Source organism: Magallana gigas, chromosome 3, assembly GCF_963853765.1.
Source record: "Magallana gigas chromosome 3, xbMagGiga1.1, whole genome shotgun sequence".
NCBI classification, from domain to species: Eukaryota; Metazoa; Mollusca; class Bivalvia; order Ostreida; family Ostreidae; genus Magallana; species Magallana gigas.
The window spans coordinates 56,654,748-56,671,822 of record NC_088855.1 but is presented as its reverse complement, the minus strand read 5'-3'; the positions used below and the strand labels follow the sequence as shown (position 1 = coordinate 56,671,822).

Genomic DNA, 17,075 nt, shown 5'->3' with positions numbered 1-17,075 from the left:
TTTTCAAATGATCTTCTCTTTTTATCAGGACACCACCAATATGAACAAGTTTGCAATTGATTTAAACAATGTTGTAAGCGTACAAAGTCGAATAAGAATTTGAAATTCGACCCCAAACTATTTATTTTTTATCAATAAGAACACCACGATCACAGTCTCCATGTTAAGGACTAGTTTCACTTCTTGCGATAGCACGCTATGACGTTGACAAGGCACCGGATGTGACTCCTCTTCCGTTCCCTAATTTGGTTCCGGTCGTTCTCAAGGGCAGCTAACTGTTTGACGATCTGTGCTTCCTGCTGCTCGTAGAACTCCAGTTCACGGTTGTAGGCCTCACGTAAGGCCATCTTGAACAGGTTTAAATCCGTAGAGCTTTCGTCGCCTGTCTGAAAGATCAGAGAAACTAATGATATCATATGAATTATTGTGAATGTTTAACAAATATCTGGAAACAATTGATTTTTTGTGCATGAGCAAAATATTTGTCCTTCTGCTACAAAGTATTTTACATTGAATTTGTAACAAACAGTTCAGTTATATAAAAAATCAGTTTATTGAGAAAGTTAATATTGTTTAATGTCAGAAAAAATCCATGATGCAATGTACATGTATTAAAAATTCCATAAATAAAAGGAATTTGTAGATAGGAGGGGGTGAAGCAAAGGCGTCCTTAGAACCAGCTATTACAAGGGTGATTTAACTACAGAATTATTGAATTCATATGGCTTATACTGGTGGGGAAAGCGTTCGTTCACATAATAACGCCAGTTTGGAATTATCAAAGTGTCAAGAGAGAATCTTAGAAAAAAAAGTGTCTGCAAATTGTCTGTAACTCTTCATGTAAGAACAATCTATCACTTAAACAAAACATTATTCCTTTGCTCTATTGATTTACGGGTTTCACATTGTAAAATGTGCAGCAGTGTCAAAACAATCTTTTAACAAATGTTGTAGTTCTAATAAGTCACTCTCTCCGAACAAAACTAATTAGAACGTTTCTATGAAATCTGCGTCAATGAATTGAAGACCGAGGCGTAGTGCACATTAATGCAGCAGTCCTTCTGGTCCTGACCAGGGTGTAAATGTGCCCATGGTGTATAATGTGCCACGCCGACTCTCACCGGAATACTTGTGGCCTGCTGGGAGATATCGAAAAACTTCTTGACAACCATGTCCCGATGGAAGGAGTGTATAAGACTCTGAGTGAATTCAAGGCAACAAGTAGATAGCGGTGTTTGATAACATTACTGTAAACCTATGTTATATACATGTATATTCAAAAATATCCGTACTAGAAATTTATAATAGCATGTGCTCTCGCACGTACCGTCTTTATTAGGAGGGCTGACTGGTCGTAGCCATGTTTATATACTAGTACTATATAAACCTCCTAAAAACGGAGATATCTATATTAAAATAAAGGAAAAGATCTAAATTTTAAAGTAAAACGAAATTGAATTTTTCTGTACGGAAAAAACGTTTATAGCTAAACAAATCATTTATTAAAATATGAGGTGGATCAGATGTTATCTTTGTTGACCATTGAGTCTCTTTAATTAAGAAACCAAAGATCATTTGTTCTTTTAGAAGAACGCAAGAAGCAAGTTGTCACAAATCCCTTGCTTATAAATCACAGTATATAATGCATTTTACTAATAACAAAAAAAAGCTTTGCAATGAAAATTACAGTGTGATGAAAAATGGGGTAACTACACTATTATATCCTATTAAGTTCAATGAAAGTACTAAATCATTCAAAGCTTTTAAACCCAGGAGACCAATAGAGCAGATCAACGTATCCTTCTGTGTTCTGAAACACTGGCAACAAAAACGAGAATTTTTATTACAGCAAAATCTAAATACGAAATGAAATGTTAATATCTGAATATTTCCATCCTCTGAGACTTAATTATCACCTTCAGAAATTCAATTGTGATTACACAACTTCTAGCAAAACCGAACCATGCTCTAACTAATTTTGCTTACTTTGCCAATGCATGTATATACGCATTCTTTGAACTTTTAAAACCACGCATTAAAGCATTAACAAGCAGTGTTCAGCGCATATAGTTAAAAGGTTTTAAAATTACTGTGTTGAACAATATTTTTGCTGTTAAACTATGTCCTATTTTTACACTTTTAATATTCACTACAAGTTGACCTTTAATTCGTGACCATTGAAACTTTATCTACACGGAACGCAGAATGCACGGACTGACATCAGACTTCCAAATAATTATTGTAATTCCCATACATAGAAGAACCGACTGTTCCTTGTATGTATACTAAACAACAAGTATAAGAGTAAGAGTCCTTTTACTCACTCGATATGAAAAATATAGTAAAATGTTATTATTTTTTAGTCATAACTACAAAAAATATCACTTCTCTCACTTGCAGCAAATTGTGTTTTGTTTGAAACTGTGTTTTTGGTTGTCTATCAGAAACTTTGCAGGGTTTTAAAAAAGTTGAAAAATGGAAGGTTGGTACAACATTACTACATACACCTTATAGAAAGTGATAATTTACACCACTAGGAATGGAGGTTGGTGATTAAATCAAACATTATAATATCTGGGTTTTACTGAGACACTGCCTTTCATTGAATGAAATATATATTTCACATTCAAATTGTATGCAAGATGTAAAATAATGGTTTGCATATTGACATTTTCAATCAATTGATGGAAAAACATGATACGCATTTACATATTGATTATATGTATTGATAGGTTAGATGACGAAGATATTTATTCGACTAAATCATTTATTCAATGATTTTGTTTCCATGTATTGTATCTGAATTCCGTTCATAAGACTCGCTTTACATGACTCGTTGTAAATTACATAAGGCGATGATAATCGGGGACATATGATATATCTACTGTACATCATTATTGACTTGTTGGAGGAGTGAGAGCTCGTAAAGGGAAGTCAAACAAAACTCCACAGGAAAATACTGCTGAAGACGGAGTACAATTTCTTATTTAAAACCAAATTAATAAAAAAAAATACGGTAAAGCACAACACAATGAATGAAACTAGACGTCAAGTAGGGACTAATATGTAGAAAGGGTAACTTGAGTAGGTCTTCGGTACAAGCTTATTATGTAAAAGTAGTTCACGTGTCTTGCCTCGGTATTAGCCCGGTGGATTTTTAAAGATCAGTCTCTGATATCAAACAAATCAGTTAATCGCTCGTTGATATCACTGTGTCCTCTCTGACGAGATTCGCCACATGCTTATTCATTAAAGATAATATGAGCGCCCGCTATCCCACGTATTGGATATTGATTTAAGAGGGTCCTCTCAGGCTTGTAAGTGTTGACAAGAGGGATTTGGTTACGGTAAAATAATATAGTATAACGTCTATGAGAGGCTTCACTTCAGAGTCGAGCAATGGCGGATTAATTTCAGGAAGCTTTGCCCAAACTTTCATTATCAGTGCTAACAATGGTGGGAACGGAATATCTGGTCTTTTTTTATATTCCAGAACATGTATGACTAAGGAAGATAAATATTAAATTGTATGACAAAGGAAAGGTCATGTTCGGATTATTTTCTAATATAAGAACCATCGACGATACAAGGATGCTGCCTCTCGTCCCAGTTTTGTTACATAACCCCCGGAGGCGTGGAGTGATGCAATTTCTTCTAGAAAGCTGATATACACTCCGCGCTGCTACTTTGAAAATAAGCAAACGGCTAAAACACTCGCTTCGAAAAAAAGAAACGTACTGTAGCTTCAAGACAGTAATTGTATAGTTATCATACTCATGATGTTTTACTTGGGTTACGCAATTATCATATTTGCAATTTAAATTCGTTTGGAAAATGGTAATGGAATTTTTGTCGCAATTAAAAATTCAATATATTTTTCAAATATATTTGTAACAACCAATATCTGGGTGTTTTTTTTTCAACCAATCTAGTATTCTTTCAAAGTCTCCTTGGAATGCCATGAATTAAGATTTAGTAAAACTCAAATAGATATGATCCCACGCCTGATTTACATAGTATGTAATTTCAACAATTGCTTTTCCAACTCCTCCAACAACTGTTCCACGTATTTATAGGGCCTTACGTTGTGTTTTATTGAGATTGTATTTTGGTCACGCCGTTGAACAGCTCTATAGCAACATAGTTGGTTACTTGAAATTCCAGGCGTGAATCTAAAGAGCAAATATTGGATATTGTACTTTGTCATGCTGATTTTGTTCAGCGGCTTTTTTCTGATGCATATTTAGTGAAAGAAACCCCTACATGAGAATCATTCAAGCTGCAGAATTATTTCTTTGTATTATTAACAGACCACGTTAATCTAATATACCCGATATCTTTGAACTTGCGGTGGTTTCTTGGCAACCGTACGATAGCAGATTAATGTAGTAATTATTCTTTATAAATAAATACACAAAAGTAAGATAGAGATGTAATAAATCTTGATACTATTAATCATAATAAAAGACCTTTCTTTAAATTTAGAACGCATCTGGTGTGTGGAAATGAAAAACATATATACAAGTATTAAAACTTAGCTGCTAGTGTGCAAGTATGAAAAGAGCGACAATGGTAATTTGAATGAGAGCTATTGTACAAGTAGAATATATATAATCCTTGAAAAGCCTAATCCTCTTTGATTAAGTTTATTTACAAATTATTGGAATTCAAAGTGAAACAGACTAGTTTTCTTGACTGAACAAGCGTTTGTTGAAAATCATTCCAATCGGATACAATCAGAATCTCTTTGAAATACGAAATTTTATGTATGCATCATATTGATAACTGAATATATATTTTTTGAATTCCTGTCTTTTAAGTTGTTATTACACTGAGATAAGACAGACATCAAACACTTGTGATATTTCCGATTTCAGCAGATTTGCAGTAGTAAAAGTTTCTGTTTTGTTTGAATGACCGACAGCAGAAGCGTATAACTTCTGAAACAATGTTTCATATTTATTTTTTTTTAATTTCATGAATCGATTAACTAATCCTTTTGATGATTCACGTACAATGTAGATAAAATAGTAAATGACTTTTGCTTGTAGAAAATATAATATATTGCACATGAAAATGGTATTGATGTAACAGCAAAATAAACAAAGGCACAAGCACGACTCTACAGGGAAGGTGCAGAATGGCTCCCAGGGACCGGACACGATATCAATGTAATGTCTTAACAGATCGTTAAAGTGAAGACGATGAAAGTTGTTCTTAAGATTGATCATGAGATAGCTAGCATTGTGTGTTATAGAAAGCCATATGAATTGAACACTGTTCCGGATAAGAATTAATACCAATGCTAATGTTGCATGTTTGTACCCGTGTAAGGTTCTGTTTGTTGAAAATATATACCACGTGACAGACCATCGCCTACATACATGTACAAGTGTATTATACATGTATAACCACTTTTATTTGCTTTCAGTGTGTCACACCTGACAAGTGAGGTATAAACCTTTTGACATCAATCTTTTCTTAATATCGGTAAGAAAATCGTAACTCCAAAGAAAGAGACGATTCCTTCGGAAAAAAACCTTTGGGGTTAGTTCTATTTAGTGAAGTATGACTTTGGGATTAGTTCTATTTAGTGAAGTATGACTTTGGGATTAGTTCTATTTAGTGAAGTATGACTTTAAGATTTCTAATAACAAGAGACAACAAACACCCGTTTTTCGTGTCCGTAGAGACTAAGCCTCCACTTACTTCTAGGGGGGGATACTTTGTGTAAAGCGAAGACAGACATGTATTTATTGGCTAAAATGTTTTATAGGGTTAGACAAATTTTATACCGCGCATGTGCTGTTCTGTAAAGGCACGATATTTTGGCCATTGATTGGTCCTGAGTACTGTAAACCAAGTGCACGACATTTTTGTGAGGTTCACAAGAATATTTCTCGCCGCGAACCATTCCTTGCGGTTGTAGTAACAACAAGGGTCTAGATAACGCTTATCGGCGCAAATTTTCATCGCAAACCATTTTATTTCAATCTATTAAATCGCTAAATAAAGTTGCCGCGAATAAAAGTTGGTTTAAAGTATTCCCCTCGTAAATTAAATAGAGAATATCTAGCAAAAGCAATCATTTTATCAGGTGTTGGCGATTTTACATTTTTTCCCAATGCATCCCATTCTATTGTTGTTAAAGAGAAGAACTCGTAACCCGTTCGAACTAGTTTACTGAAACATTATTAATTTTAAATTTTGGATGACTGTACATTCATGTTGTGCCTTTAAAAAAAAAAAACTTCATCCTTTTAAACAACATTTTTGTGTAAAACTGATAACTGTCGCATCGAGTGAACAAGTTTGAAACAAGTTTGAATTTTTCCTTAATTAGATAAGGAGATATTTTGGATAGAAATTGTGTAATATTGATACAATAAAATAACTCTCTTTATCCCCTCTTTTACAAAATCAAGAGATTGAAATTCTTCGTTGTTTTGTCGTTATATTTTATTTTCAGTTAAGAGAAATTTAAGCAATGTTATATTTAAACTCTGCTAGTTTAAAATCATATTATAGTTCCGAGTTTTTTTTTTAACTTCTTAATTCATTCTCTGATAGAGGTGGTATCTTCAATTACTTGGTTAAAGGGTTCTTTCTTACATACTTTTCATCAGAATGATAAAGAGCATCTGATAAAAAAAGGCTAACCGTAGTGTGGCCGACATTTCCAATGATGATATTAATGAATTTTGACATAGCTGGAATGTCGCTCTCCTGCTTGTGTTACTGGGAGGAAACTTTGCGTGAGATAACATCATTGAGATACTCTTTTTCAGTTGTTATTGATAATAAAAACCCGGCACTTCTCAGAGGAATTCACTATCATTGTATTTCATTCATGAAGCGTATAAATCGAAATTGGAGTTCTACAATTAATTAAAAAATCCAAAATCATGAATCTCAATCCGGATTTTGGCACGAGTCGGCTGAAGGAGGTGACTAATTACACCAATGTTCTAAATCTCTATTACTAGATCCAATGATGTTATAATAGAGAGAGAGAGAGAGAGAGAGAGAGAGAGAGAGAGAGAGAGAGAGAGAGAGAGAGAGATGTTTAATTTTTCTTTATTAAAACATCAAAATCGAAAATAAAAATTTTAATCTCACGTACCTGTTGAATTTCTGTACTAAACTTCTGAGGCTGTGCGTGAACTTCGGCTACTAACAAAACGGCGACCACGGCTGCATATAACTTTAGCACAAAGACAGATTGAGTGAGTTCCATACTGAGAGTATCAAGAAAGCAGAGTCCTTAGTCGATGAAGTTCTGGTTGCTCTGAGTAGTCCTTGATTAAGTTGCGAGTTCAGAGCGTGTGTCTTAAAACCCAGATCTGTAATGAACATTTATAATGACGCGCCCACTGCTCACCGCCTCCTGGTGACGCCATCGATGACATGGTTGGATCCTGGGAAAGGAATATCTGTTAACATTCTCAACAGGTGTATTAATAAAAGGAAATACGGGTTTAATTACACATTTTTGAAACTCCAAAGGTTGATGTTTTGAATTGTATTTTTCAACAAATTACAACATTCACTTTTAAAACATTGGTATTGAAAAAAAAATCTTTATCGTTCTTTTTTTTCAGATCAAAGCTTTACCAGTTAAACCAACTTTATTGAAAGAATTACTTTATTTATTTTTATTTATTTCGATTAATTTTTCTTTCAAATCAATTGATTGCTACAATCTACTTATTTACAAAATGGCTATGGCTAGTTCAAGAGTACGTTTCGCAAATGGTTCATACACCTTGATGAATCTCCCTGCTGTGTTTTTTTAATAATATATCTGTAAATATATATTGTATTCCACATGTTTAAGGTGACTATGTGGCTAACACAGTAACCAGCAGATAATTTTAGATATGATTTGTTAAGCTATAAAATATCATTTAATGAAGAGAAAATCTACATATTGCATGTTTAAAATTTTAATGTTCTGCTATATAGAGCTCTTCTTTTTAAGGAGGTTAATAGAGCCAAGAAACGGTCATGACCATCCAGACCTCTTAATCTGTTAATATTTAGTAATTTGTTTTTGATAAGTTGTAATAAGATTCCAATCGTGCATTTGATGACAATGGAATGTCACCCAAAATATAACATAAAGAAATTTGTTGTTTAGTATTTCTGTAAAAAATTGGCAGCAAAATGAATGCAGGCAAAGAAAAGAAACTTATGAAAGAGTACCATGCATTTGTTGTAATGAGGTAAGATTGAAATGATCTGATCTCTTCGTTAGTAGATTTCTCATACATAGTACATGCATCTTGATTACGATTCTCCCGAGCACACAAAAGAAGGTAATCACGGACTTTACAAAATATGATAGGTTTTATTTAGACGTATCAAATGCCACCAAAAAATGTTATTTACATGCTAAAGTCATTTTCTTACTTGCAAAAAGTGTATATGACATAACAATTGTATCTTATCTTTAATTTGAAATTCACTCGTAATAAAGTGTGACAATAGATAGTGTTAACAAGTGTCATCGCGACAATAGTTTCATGACTAGTCCGACATATTTTACCTATTCCTACAAGTTTTCCTACAAGTTGTTTTTTGTCCGCATGCATACATGCTTGCCGCCTATGGAAAGAAATATATGTTTACTGAATCTATCTACATATTCAGTAATTGTTTAAATGCTTGCAACCTAAGGATCATGAGTTGTCCACGATCTTGTTATTTATTTTTTAAAAGTGTTATTCTTGTCGAGACTCTGAAGCGTCCCCTCAATAGAAACCTGATACAGTCTTGGTTTGGACTATAGATGAAGTGCATTAAGTCCATGGGGTGAAGCTCTCAACTGAATGTTAACTGAAAGGTCTGATAAGGTGACCAAATTTGTGCACTACATCTATAGTCATGCAATGTTCAGCTGCTGTTGATAGCTGAACCTGACATAGGACTTAAGTTATTTAAAAACTGGAATACTAACGCGTAGAGTAAACATTTCACAGACCTCTATCAATCAGAAGAACCTGAAACATCACGTGATGAAACTCAGTCATTCAGTCACACATCAATAATCATGCAGTCACATTCTGTTGACTGAATGACAGAGTGTCATCATGTGGTACATGTATTTAAGGACCTCTGAGCACTTGATAATATAAATTTTTCTGCAATCTAAATAAATAAATGTATGCTCTTATTCAGGGATATGAAACATACATGGAACAGCCATATTAATGTTATTAGTCCCCTACCGGTTTTCACCGGAGGGGACTATAGCTTTCCTCTGCGTCCGTCAGTCCGTCTGTCCCCCCTGTCTGTTCCACTTCAGTTTTCCACATTTTTTTTTCTTTATGCGTTTGAGGAATAATATGAAATTTGCTTAACAGCTTCAAAATGTCAAACTACAGATCAAGTTTACACTTTTGTAGCGTCTGGTTGACATATTTTCGAGAAAATTATTTTTTTATATTCCAATTGTTTAATGTTCGGGTTCGTTATCGGGCTCAAACAAACGAGGAAAGTATGTTGTCAGTAATACTATCGTGCATAACTTGGACCATTCCTTTTATTGTTTCTAACAAACAAATAAATTCTGTAAAATAGTGTCAAGCATTGTGTTGTAAATTTATTCGACAAAGTTTTTTGTATTATTACAATCGGGTTCGTTATCGGGTTGGTCTGTTGAGACGGTAAGATCACAGGGGCTTGGTTGTTGGATAATGAAGTTCTTAATTATTTGTTCCCGAAGAAAAAATTGATTGAGATTGGTTATCTTAGATGGATTTCTGTGTATTACAATAAATAAATACACTGAAAACCCCCCGTTTCAGTCATGTTAAAAAAGTGTATTAAATGTACATTAAAAAAAGTAAAGGGACGACACTCGCCATCTTGGATTTATAGTTATATATTTATACAAAAAATTAGGAAATTCACTATCCAACAACCAAGCCCCTGTGGGTAAGATATGATATTTTGCATAAGTGTATTTTTTTCACAAATTTCTACAAACCGGTAGGGGACGTGTATTGCTTATGCAATACTCTCAGAATCTTGTTTAGTTCGCTTCCGCGACCAAATATATAGTGCCAGAAACTTTGCTGAAAAAAACCTCTTTATGGATGAATAGATTTGATTTAACGATTATTTCCATTAGTACATATTAAGTTGGTTATGTAGGTTTGAATGTTTCATTTAATCCTACAATAATGAATATACTCAAAACATGTGATGACGCTTATATTTGTGCTCATGACTCACGGGTTGGCAGAAATTGAACGTGACAGATATCAGATGCAAACATATGAGGAAATATACACTATAAATGTAAATATTATATGATAAAAGCACTACAGTTCTTTATTTGATACCTTCCAAAAGGTTTCGTGATAACTCTTACCTCATAGCCAATATCCACTCGTGAAAAATGGCACAGAGCTCTCTGATTATCTAAATATGAATGTATTCGAAGAATGTCACTTATACGAGTTTCAGTACGCAATCGGGGAAACAAGGAGCTAAAACCTTAGGACGCCATTATTTTTCGTGGTGGTGGCGAGGAAAATATCCTGATTGCATGTACAGGTATGACACTTATCACAGGCACCTGAATTTTTATCAATCAGTCGCTTAATAAGTCATATATCGAAAAATTCTACACCTACTATATATAAATACACAATGTGTGCAACGCCATTTTGACCCCCTCATCGATTCAGGCTTCAATTTGCCACATAAATCAGATATGCCTACCGGTTTGCGTGTAACATTGAGTTCAAATGTGATATTTCTCACTATACATTTCGTCCTAAAGTTTAAATCAAACGCATTGATAATGCTATCAACTAAAATTCATGCAGATTTTGAATTTCGTCCCGAGGCTCGATTGCCATCAGCTGAGTGCCTGTGCACTTATCGACGTGCATTTCAATATCAAATCGGAAATGGTAATTATCAATCGCAGGGTATTTACGTAAGACCCAAGGTCAATGAAACCCAAACTGGGGTAGGTCCTATACATGTAAAATTAATGTACGTATCCAACTTCATTTCCATGCATTACCAATATAAAATCAACTTGATTGTTGCTCAGTCACTACGTTCCGTTAAGTTAACTTATTGAGATTATAACCAACTTTTATATTTAGAATATAACCACCTTTTTTTCAAATCGACAGTCACTGAATACAGTATCCCATTCATCTAGTTCTTCGTTTTTTCACCGTGACGTCTAATTTTCAATCAGCAGTGAACGATAACGAGAGATAACAACAATAAAAAGAGAAAATGCATCAATCCTTCATAGGATCTTGGTTTTTTTTTTTCTTTTGGGGTTTTTTTTTGGGGGGGGGGGATGAAAGAGGAAGTCAGTGAGAAAATATACTTTTAATAGTGGTAAAAATTATAATAAATGTGACCATAAGAAACAGAATTGTCAATTGAATAAAGTTTATTAAAAAAATAAATAAAAAAAAATCACTTTTATAACTTCATATAACCAATCCCTTAGTGATTAAAAATCAAAATGAATTCAACCAACGAGAAAAAATATCGTCAATTGGAAAATAAAATGCATGCGTATGTGATACTATTAATGTTTCCTGTTATACAGTAATCCCAAGCATCTTCAAGGATCGAGTACTCCTGGGGATAGGCATATTCCGATTTTCTTCCCCCTGACGGAGAGAGAACACTTTTTTCTATCTATTTTTGATGCCAAAGTAATTAATAACTTGTTTCGAGATCGTCAACGAAAAAATGCGATCCTCAAAACAAAGCCCTTGACAGTCATTGTGGAGGTTATAGAGAGATAATTAAATTTAACATCTTCAACTTTTGATATCATTTTGTCGTCTTACTTTCCAGATCTGGAAATTGACAGTAAACCTAAATAGCTGCATGCCTACATATGTACACCGTTTGGCAATAGAGCAATAGATTGATAATAGTTTGACGAACACGTATTTCATAATTAAAAAAAAAAAAATTATTTCGGTGAAGCTGATCTTTTATTTAAATACAAAATCTCAGGTCTTGAATGATTTATGTAGATTCTATTTGTTTTACCAAACGAAGAAATAAAATGAGTAGTTCTCAAAAGTCGTATTTATCAAAATGAACTTTGTACCGAATACGCAGAATTTAATTCTCCAAGCACTACATCAAACGAGCATGGAATTCAGAAGAATAAAGATCGCTTTATACAAGTATATATCCCCAGAAATTTATTTACGACTACAGCTGCATGGCACTTATATTGATTTTTTCTGGTCAACAGTCTTTTTTTTTAGCAAAGAATTTCTTTCTTTGTCAAATACTTATCAAATGAGAAATATATGCCTTTTTTTTATCTTCCTTATAATATCGGATTATTTACTTTCGTCAGACACTCGTCAAATTGTAAAACCGGATAATGGATTTTATTCACGTTTTCCTTTTTTTCCTTTTTAATTTTTTTTCTTTCAAAGTTACTTGTATCTTATTACCAAATAAAATTTTCAATAACAAAACTCAGAACAGAGATTCACTTTTTTATATAGTATAAATATCTCAAAATGTCCGGCTTTGAACTTCATGGCTCGACATATATACAGTGTAGTGCCATAAGTATATACTGTCATAGAAATGACTCCTTACAGTGTTGGAGTGAACTAATAGGATCAGATCCCTATCAAGAAGATAATAATAACAAAAACGAAAAGGAGGATAATGCAGGAGATATTCTTAGAATGGGTGCACCTTTAATCAAATCCCCAATTGTCCCTTGCATTCTAATATGAATAATCAATTTTATAGCGTTTTCTTGTGTTCACTGATCCATGCCAATAAATAAATAAAATATCAAGTTGTTTTACACATCTTCGAAGAATCATATTTCTTTGGTCCATTAGAAAAAGGGCTGTTTCAAAACTTAACATCTTATCCCACTATTTCACTTGGCTTCTTGTTATATACTAGTTGTGTAATAAGGATTATGACAGAATGGCAGAACGGGGTAATATATTGTTTTGGTGATGTTGAAAGTGTACTCCGTCTACCTTTCACGGTTTAGTGGTACAAGCTGTACATACGATACCTCCTCTGATGTCGACAAGACGTACCTGTGATCACCTGTGATCGCCACCATTCAGTGCGTCAATACGGGGGCTTACCTTGTAATGCTATGAACTTAGATAGCTACAGGAAATGGTTGTACTATGTATAGCAATAGTATCAAATGAGAGAGGGGCATAAGGTCAATTGTATCACATATTTTACAAGATAATATCTTTATTGATTTTACATTCAATAACGATATCATTTCAGTAATTATCGCATTCATTTTGTACTCCCATGTAAACCACCCATTCTTATTACGTATTAGTGGCGCAATTAAATGTATATATTTATACATGAATGACCAAACACTTTATATGAAATTATATGAAATAAGAAAATTCTATTTTAAATATATATTTTCTCTCTTCTTCCGCAAAAAAAGGGTCTTTAGAACCACATTACATTATAATATATAAATACTGCCGTCTAGGAGGTTAACTGTTGAAATTGACACCCCTCGAAACCATTGCTCCGCTTCGCATCGGTTGACAATAGTTTTCTCGTGGTGTCAATTTCAACTCTTACCCTCCTAAACGGGCACTATTTATTTTATTGTACTGAATGTCTTAATTTTGAAGAAATCTTTACTACTTCTATATATGAATGACGTGAATTCTTTGGCGAACCGTACGCGCATAGTTTACGCGCATGTAACAATTCGTTGTGTTACTCGTTGCCAAGTGTGTTTCTAACGCGGAGGGTAATAGAACGGATTATCAACTGCGTCTAAACCAATCAGATTTCAGGTTTTAACATGAAAGTATAATAATCCGGTCTGTTCCAGTTTGTACGTATTAATAAGAATTCGTATCAATGTGGTTGCTTTCTTTGTAATCGCACCACAATTCATAAAATATTCTGTAAAAAATTGCCATTGGGTTAATTAATTAAACGTTATCACAACAACAGACAGAAAGGTGCGCCTCAGAAATCGGCCTGGTGATACTGTATCCGAACACCTGGCCAGATTTCACCATCTTACACACCTGAAATGGACGATAGAACTGTTTAATCTAAAACATACTGAGACAGAAACTGTACAACTTTATTATCTTCTAACATGCCTGCGCTTGGGCTTCTTGTGTCTGTCTGGTGAAACAAATGATGTTTGTCGTAAGGTACTGCAAATATTAACTGATCTAGCTTTAACGAAGAAGGATGAACCTTATATGCAGCCTGGTAATAAATTGGGAATTCTCCCTCTCTCCGTTCCTTTACCAAGAGATCGTGCTGCGAAGAGTGAAAAGAGTTGAAAGCGGTGATCAAAATCAATACAAAGCTAAACTGTGATCACCGTGACTATTGCCGCTAACGAGATAAAAAAAATCTGATTTTGATGACTGCGTCGTCAAAAAATTGAAGATGGACAATTTCGATTTCCATAATTTTTTTCTTCGGTAAATGTTATTGAGTTGAAAGTTCAGAGGTCGTTGCCAAATGTTGTAGGTGTAGGAAACAAATTACCGAGGTATTTAGAGACTGTTTTGATTATTTTTCCCACAAAATACACAAGTTTTTATCAATATCTAGTATTGAATTCCACTACAAAGAAAAAAAATCAGTATACGGAATATTTGACATAGAATTTCTGCAATTAATAATTTCATGCGCTAGAGGTTATCCCTGAGTAACTTTTTCTTGTAAAGAATTCATCGGCTATATGTCGGCGCTAATTAACTAATAGATTAATGAAAAATGCTATTTTTTTTATCGGGTATCATATATTCTGTGATTACTGTGTAAAAAACTTTGCAAGATTTGATACAAAATCTCATGGAAGAAAGCGTGTTAAAGTGATCGGCATGGTCTAGATGGGGGCTTATCTATATCCGTATATCGTACTTTCTCCTTAAAGTTACTCCAAAATGAAAAAAAAAAATAAAAAAATCATTGCCGGTTGTGGAAAAAGACTTTTTAAAATACTTTGTAAAAATGTCGCCAGTGTTTTTTATGTATAAAATTATAATCATTGTTTGGAGAAAATAGATTTTTTTCTTGTTTCGGGTTGATAGTTTTTTTTTTTACTTTAAGTGTTTTAAATTTAAAATCTTTAAGGACGATTTATGATATATGAAAGTGAATCTTAAGTTATTAATAGTGAAATGGAAAAAATATCGTACTTAAAAAAATGCCCTCTTAATCATATAAATTTAAAAGTATTCATGCTTACATAAACTTGATGTACAGGTCAGTATAATCTTCTCGATCGGAAAGCAAGTGACCATAAAGTTCTCATCTCGTGATTAACTCGGAGGAACAACGAAACAAAAATATGGCGACCAAATGTCTTGCGACTTACAACGCACATACATGTATGCAGTAACCATCTAATCCTCTAAAAAGTTGAATAACTGGTAAAAATCCTGACCATCAATAATATAACTGTATCATAACGTAACATTATATAAATAGTGCCTGTTTTGGGAGGGTAACTGTTGAAATTGACACCCGAGACAACCATTGTCAACCGACGCGACGCGGAGGTTGACAATGGTTTTCGAGAGATGTCAATTTCAACAGTTACCCTCCCAAACAGGCACTATTTATTTTATTATACTGAATATCTTAATTTTAAAGAAAATTTTACTGCTTTTATTTAGAAATGAAGTGTATTCTAAGGCGAACGCTACGCGCATAATTTACGTTCATGTAACAATTCGTTGTGTTACCGTTGCCAAGTGTGTTGCTAAGGCTGAGGGTAATAGAACGCATCTAACTGCATCTAAACCAATCAAATTTCAGTTTTTAACATGAAAGTATTATATAGGAATATAACACACATGCAAAACAGACTACGCTGGCAAAACGGAGATGACGTCATACAATTGTCCAGTGCACAGACTCGTTGTACATAACGTTCCTGGAACCTGTACATGTATCAACAAGATTCAGTGTGTATTGGTCTATACAACCAGGGACTTTAATGGTTTTGACGTATAACTGTGTTATTCAGCAAAAAAAAAATATGTTATGCTTTGGAATATATTTGAAAGTCGGTAAACATCTTTCGGCTCGCATCTTCACCAAAACAAGTTTAAACTATGCTTTGGAATATTTGTAAAAGTCAGAAAACGTGTATTAGCCTCTTTTGGTTAAGCATGATATTTTTAATTAGAAAATTTGAACAGTTGAAACACCCAAGACAGTCATTGCTTTAGGAGTTCTTGAGATATCATTCATCAATCTAGTTCAAATCGATACATTAATTTCAATGTAATCAAATTACTTGATCCCATTATGTCATAGTGGAGGGAGTCTTTTAATTTTCATTCTCCAAGCGCGTTATCAACTAAAACCATGAACAGTGCTGCACCCGGGAAGGTGTCATGCTAGTGCTGCGGAAGTGACGTCGTTATTTATATCCACGTTTTGTTAGCTCTCGTCTTTATACTCATATATTCATATCGGAGCCTTTTATCATCAAGAAAAAAAAATGTATAATAATTCTTTTGCCTGAATCACATCGATTATTCAATACTGTGTCATTTTTTTCTTCGGAAGCAGCAACCGAATACAGCTATATATATACATGACAAAAGATTTTACGAGTTCGTTAATTATCAATTAAATTGTTTTATGCGTCTACATTACGGCAACTATTTTACATTTACAATATCTTTTTTTATAAAAGCGACGTAGGAGGTCTTAACTATCAAGTTGGATTTGGGCGACCATGCCAAAATATATACTTTTTTCACTTTAACCACGAGTCTCTGACGGTTTTTTTTTTTTACTATTTTTTGTGCTTTTTTAAAAAAATATTTTTTGGGGTTAAAATATTCTTGTTGGGTGGTAGGTGCTTTTGCTGAAACAATGTAAAGCCTGTCTCACACAGAACACACGGCTTATACGGTTGGCCACCCGTGTAAACCGTACATACAACCGAACCAACCGTGGCCTTATCCGACTTACACTCGGGCCATTCGAGTGTATCCGTGAAAGCCGTGTATGATTTTTTAAACTTTTAAAAAACTGGCACGGGTGTTATGTCCGTGTAT

At 33.8% G+C, this 17,075-nt stretch overlaps 1 protein-coding gene across 1 annotated transcript; it reads right to left on the bottom strand.

The window, feature by feature from the left end:
* Positions 1 to 7,346, bottom strand: LOC105317781 (uncharacterized). The gene is made up of 2 exons (XM_011414512.4): positions 7,124 to 7,346; positions 1 to 386 (listed from the first exon to the last, which is right to left on the bottom strand). The coding sequence occupies exons 1-2, from the start codon at positions 7,235 to 7,237 to the stop codon at positions 177 to 179; spliced, it is 324 nt and encodes a 107-aa protein (XP_011412814.1). The 5' UTR covers positions 7,238 to 7,346; the 3' UTR covers positions 1 to 176.
* Positions 7,347 to 17,075: the final 9,729 nt, after the last annotated feature.

What these genes read in the sequence shown, in the direction of transcription:
- LOC105317781 (XM_011414512.4), bottom strand. Translation starts at nt 7,237, where the DNA reads ATGGAACTCACTCAATCTGTCTTTGTGCTAAAGTTATATGCAGCCGTG. An exon ending in TTAGTACAGAAATTCAACAG is followed by an intron (nt 387 to 7,123) that starts GTACGTGAGATT and finishes CTGATCTTTCAG; the next exon opens with ACAGGCGACGAAAGCTCTAC.